At 23.0% G+C, this 5092-nt stretch overlaps 1 protein-coding gene across 2 annotated transcripts; it reads right to left on the minus strand.

Moving 5' to 3' along the window:
- Positions 1-1866: 1866 nt before the first annotated feature.
- Positions 1867-4626, minus strand: LOC126894790 (F-actin-capping protein subunit beta). Of its 2 annotated transcripts, none has more exons than XM_050666054.1 (5): positions 4456-4626; positions 4115-4326; positions 3848-4020; positions 2979-3021; positions 1867-2877 (listed from the first exon to the last, which is right to left on the minus strand). In XM_050666054.1, exons 1-5 carry the CDS (start codon positions 4456-4458, stop codon positions 2457-2459), a joined length of 852 nt encoding a protein of 283 aa, XP_050522011.1. In that variant the 5' UTR covers positions 4459-4626; the 3' UTR covers positions 1867-2456. The 2 variants fall into 2 exon arrangements, with proteins under 2 accessions (XP_050522011.1, XP_050522010.1); XM_050666053.1 differs by having other exon boundaries at positions 1867-2804; positions 2906-3021; positions 4456-4625.
- Between the last annotated feature and the right edge of the window lie 466 nt (positions 4627-5092).

The raw sequence follows: 5092 nt of genomic DNA on the forward strand, positions 1-5092 counted from the left end.
GTAATTATTAAATACATATATCGTCTAAATTCAATTGTTTTTCTACATTTTTGTTTTTCTCTAAATGTGATCAAAATCCAATAGCCCAAGTTAAATATAAGCTATTGTTATATCACTGTGACTCTAAACAGTCTAAGTACATATGTTAATAGTCATTTTGCTGTCTACAATATTTAGGTAAGTTATTTAGAGAATTTTGACGTTTATTTCAAACTGGTTTAAGTTTTTTCAATCATGTCTCGTTATAAACATAATTTCTAATTAGTAATTCAACGATTATTTAACAATAAAATCACTATAAAAAAACTGATAAACTTACAGACTTATCGGTTTATCATAATCCGATCGATTACTCTTAAAATAAGTACAATTTTGAAAAAATAGTTTTTGATTTTTTTTTGTTACATATAGTTTATGATTTATTAGCAATTAATTATTTTTTTAGATGATACCTGATAACGTTAGGAGTGTCTAAAGTTTATAAGGTATAAATGATCAACATAAAAAATATGTCATGATTGATTGATTTATAGAAAAAAACATGTACCTTAAATAAACTATATAAAAAAATGTTAATATAGTTTAAAAATTAAAGTTGACACCCATATACGTTATAAATAATGATCCTAAAAATAATTAATACCAGATAAATCATCAATACATTAAACTAAAAGAAATCAAAAAATTTTTTTCCAATATTGTATTAATTTTGCTATTAATCCAGTGGTTTATTATAAATCGATTACACTGTATATATTTTTTTAACTGTCGTCCTATTACAATCCAATATATTTAATATGTAATTATATAAAGATAGGAAATTATTCATAAAGATATAATATTTTTAAATATATTTCATCTTAACTTTAATAGTTACGAGCTCCTGGTTATATCTTTACCATCAGCTCATAACTGATAACGTGGATACATCCTTAAACATTTCAAACAATACAACAATACGAAAGCTTTAACACATATATTATTTCTAACAAAATAAATGATTTTCTGGAGAATTAAAAAAATTGTATTTTACTTTACTTGATCAATGGTTGCAAAAGGTAATTGTGAGAAAATCAGAAAGCCAGTCTCAAAAATTCGGAAGAATTGCAATTTTATTTTTATAAGTCCTTTTTAAATACACCTCTTGTATAAATTATATTTTAGAGCCGTACATATTATTTGTCGTTTAATACAATAGTGTATTTTGATTTTACGTAAAACACTTGGTTGCTCAGTTCATAACATAATTAAATAAAGTAAATTATTTTGTAAATTGTGATTATTTGTTTGAATAATACATGAAAGAAAACAACTAAAACATTTATATAATATTCTATAGTATTTTTTTTTTTTTGAAGGAGAGATTTTTCAATTATTTATTTCATTGCCAAAACAGAAGAAAGCTGGTAAAATGTTCCTGTTGAAGAGTACTTGAAAGCTCCCAATAATTTTATACTAATTTAAAAATATTTGCAATATGAAACAATTCAATTGTTAAAATTATTATGCGATTGTACTTTTGTTAATGATTTTATATAATAGTCTTAAAAGTATTATAAGGAATTAAAAAATTACCATAGCTTAATATATATATATAAGTTAGGGTGTTGTATGTATAAATTTGTAATAATGTAAGTTTTTATTGATTTATTTGATCACTCTAAATAATGAAGTGATATTTATATAATCATAGAGCGGGCATGTTGTAAAATATGTATGTTTAAAAAAGCTAATTTCTTCACTATTTTATTCTATGACAATTCAATTATTTGCTTTAAAAAAAAAATAGATAAAATTTGGTAATATTTTAATGCTTAACACACACTATTAAAAAATTGCTATAAAAATAAATATATAACATATAAAATGGGATTTATATCTCTTTTACTTTTAAAGGTAAAATAATTTTATTAAATTATAGTTACTGAATCAGTTCTAAAAATTATTTTACAAGAACATTAATTTTCTATTTTTTTTTTTTAACATAATAATTATATAAATATATTTTAGACATAAATTAAATTTACTACTAAACTATATAAAATCAAAAAATATAATATATTATGATTTCTTTCATCAATTTTTCATTTGTTAATACTTATGATAATGTTTTAAACAATTTACCACATATAAATTAATAATTTACATTGCATTTAGGTACATAATTTGAATCTCATAAATCATTATTTAAATTTGAAATTAATTTTCAATTAAAGAATATATTATATAAAACGATTTTCTCTTGGCAAAATTTAAGTTAAAGATACTAAAAATGATAAAATTGATATTTATATAAGATTGTAAAAATCACTTCACAAAAAAAAAAAAAAAAATGTATAAAAAGTAAAATTATACTTTAGTTATGATTTTATTTAATGCTGTTAACTATTTTTTTTATTTATGAAAACTAGTATACAAAAAAAAATAATTTTGAAATATTTTTAAATAATAATTAATTAGTTTGGACTAACTGTATCTTTCACATCTGATTTAGTATGTCGTTTTTGTAAAGCAGCTGTTAAGTCTTGACGAAGAGCTTCTTTGTTTTCATCATCAGCATTGAGAGGAACAACACTTCGTAGACCATTCATTATATCACAAGTTTTGCCAAAATAAACTTCATTTAATGTATTTCTCATTTTATTTTCCATGTCTTCAACCATTCGCCCAATATTTGCTATGTACGGGGATGCATCAGATGTAGGATTATCCATTTCTGTTTGTCGTGTTAAACTACCTGCTAAACTCATGCTACCTGAAACAGCTTTGTTAGTTTGTAACCACAGCATAACTGTAGATGTTAATTTGTAATGAGCACTGCGCCCACTAGATTTTTCTTGTACTTCAACAACATGAATAGAGTCCCAAGTACCACGTACTTTCTTAGAACCATCTCCAACTTTTNTTTGTAATGAGCACTGCGCCCACTAGATTTTTCTTGTACTTCAACAACATGAATAGAGTCCCAAGTACCACGAACTTTCTTAGAACCATCTCCAACTTTTTTAATCAAAATTACACCTTAAAGTAAAATAAAATTTAATCAATTATATTATTAATTATTTTTTTTAGTAATTTAATGAATATTCTAAAAAGAAAAATAGTCTAAGGGATCTTTTATTATATAAAGCTTCAACTACAAAACAATTTTTAATTGATTTGAATTATTAATTTAATCATTGTATGTAGTTATTTAATTGTAATTACCTACTATTATTTTATATTGAATAACCTGAGAATATTGCACTAAAAATAACAAATAAATGAGTTTACTTTTAATTGTTTTTATTAAGTCTACATATTATTATTATTTGAAACCTTTTATATTTTAAAATATTCTTAGTAACCTACAATTTAGTACACTACTAAAGTGGATTTTCCTCAATTATTTATAATTTTTAATTAAAAAATTAGAAATTTTTTATACCAAAATTTAATTATGAAAATAATCAAATCTTTAAAAAAATTGTATTTTACATATATGTAAACACTAGTTTGGATTTATAAAATTTGTTTAAAAGGACCAAAGTTTGAACAAATTTTTGGAAATTTATTTAATAAATTAATATTTTTTAAAAATCATTTTCATTTTCGGGTAATTAATCCNGTTTAAAAGGACCAAAGTTTGAATAAATTTTTTTGAAATTTATCTAATAAATTAATATTTTTTAAAAATCATTTTCATTTTCGGGTAATTAATCCTCTAATTAACCAGTACTATAACCCTAATTAAAACTCATTACCAAGTTTTCAAGCCTATTAATGCAAATTAGTACTGGTTGGGTAGGAATAACTTCACAAAATTCATAAATCAAGATTTATAACTTACAAATATTTAAATTTTTACCTGCAAAACCATGGTCCAAGTCCCATAAATAAACTGAAGATACGCCACCTTCAAAATACATTTCTCTATACTGATCAAAAGCCATATTTGCATCTACTTCTAGCTTTCTTAATTTCTCAGTTGGCACAGCACCATCATCTAATGGTGGAAAGTAAGTATTGCTCCATGGCGATCTTAAATTATAATTAATAAATAAGACAATCTTATAAATATATACAAATTTTTTTTTTTGTAATACTATACAGTATATAAATAGGTACCTCATACCTGTATGAGTCTCCATCTCGATTGTAGTCACATAACAAAAAATCTTTACCTACTTGTTTATCTTTAATAACTTTTAATGGCTGATCAACAGAAGAAAGTAAATCTTCACATAAACTTGGAACTAGATCAATGAGATCACTGAGATGCTTTTCAATTTTTTGCGGCGGTAAACGCCGCATAAGATCCAGTGCACAATCCATCTGGATATCAGACTAAACAAAAAAATAAGTAAGAATAAAAATTTTAATTTTATGATCATAGTAAACACTACTGAAATTTTAAGTAATAAATACATATTTTAACCAATTCAAAAAGTTACATATTAAGTTATACATAATTACCATTTTCGTAGTAGATTATGAATTGAAATGAATAAATTACTTAATTTAATATAAATTTATTAAATAATAATCTAAATAATAAAATTAGTAATTAACTTCAATAAGTAAAATAAATAAAAAAATCTCGTAACTTCTTTTTATTTTTAAATATATTACAAATATATATTAGGAATACTTTATATGTTAAAATAGTTTATCAATAAAATAACGTTATCATAAAAGTTCATAATCATTACAGTGTAGCCATGTATAAAATTGAATAGCGTTTTCAAACAATTGTCAATTACACAAAAATTTCTATGGTTATTTTCCAAAAGCTATGTCACTTGTGGCAATTTTCCAGAAAAGCATAAATAAATTAAATATTTCAATGGTGTTTAATGGAAATTGATATTTTTGAACTGCGAAACACAAATGATCCCTGTGAAATAGACTCATAATTTTTTGGTACATGGTGGATAACATTTTTAATGTCATTTGCATTAAATAAAAGGACATAAGTTAGATATTATATAATCTATTTGAGGTCTACAATGTATTTGCATTTACGGTTATTGTCCAAGTGCAGTGTATTTATGGACCTTACTTACTATGTTAGTCTTTCCAGTTAATTCAGTAAATATTTGATCACAGTTAG

Source organism: Daktulosphaira vitifoliae, unplaced genomic scaffold (assembly GCF_025091365.1).
Source record: "Daktulosphaira vitifoliae isolate Bord-2020 unplaced genomic scaffold, ASM2509136v1 Scaffold_1, whole genome shotgun sequence".
NCBI classification, from domain to species: Eukaryota; Metazoa; Arthropoda; class Insecta; order Hemiptera; family Phylloxeridae; genus Daktulosphaira; species Daktulosphaira vitifoliae.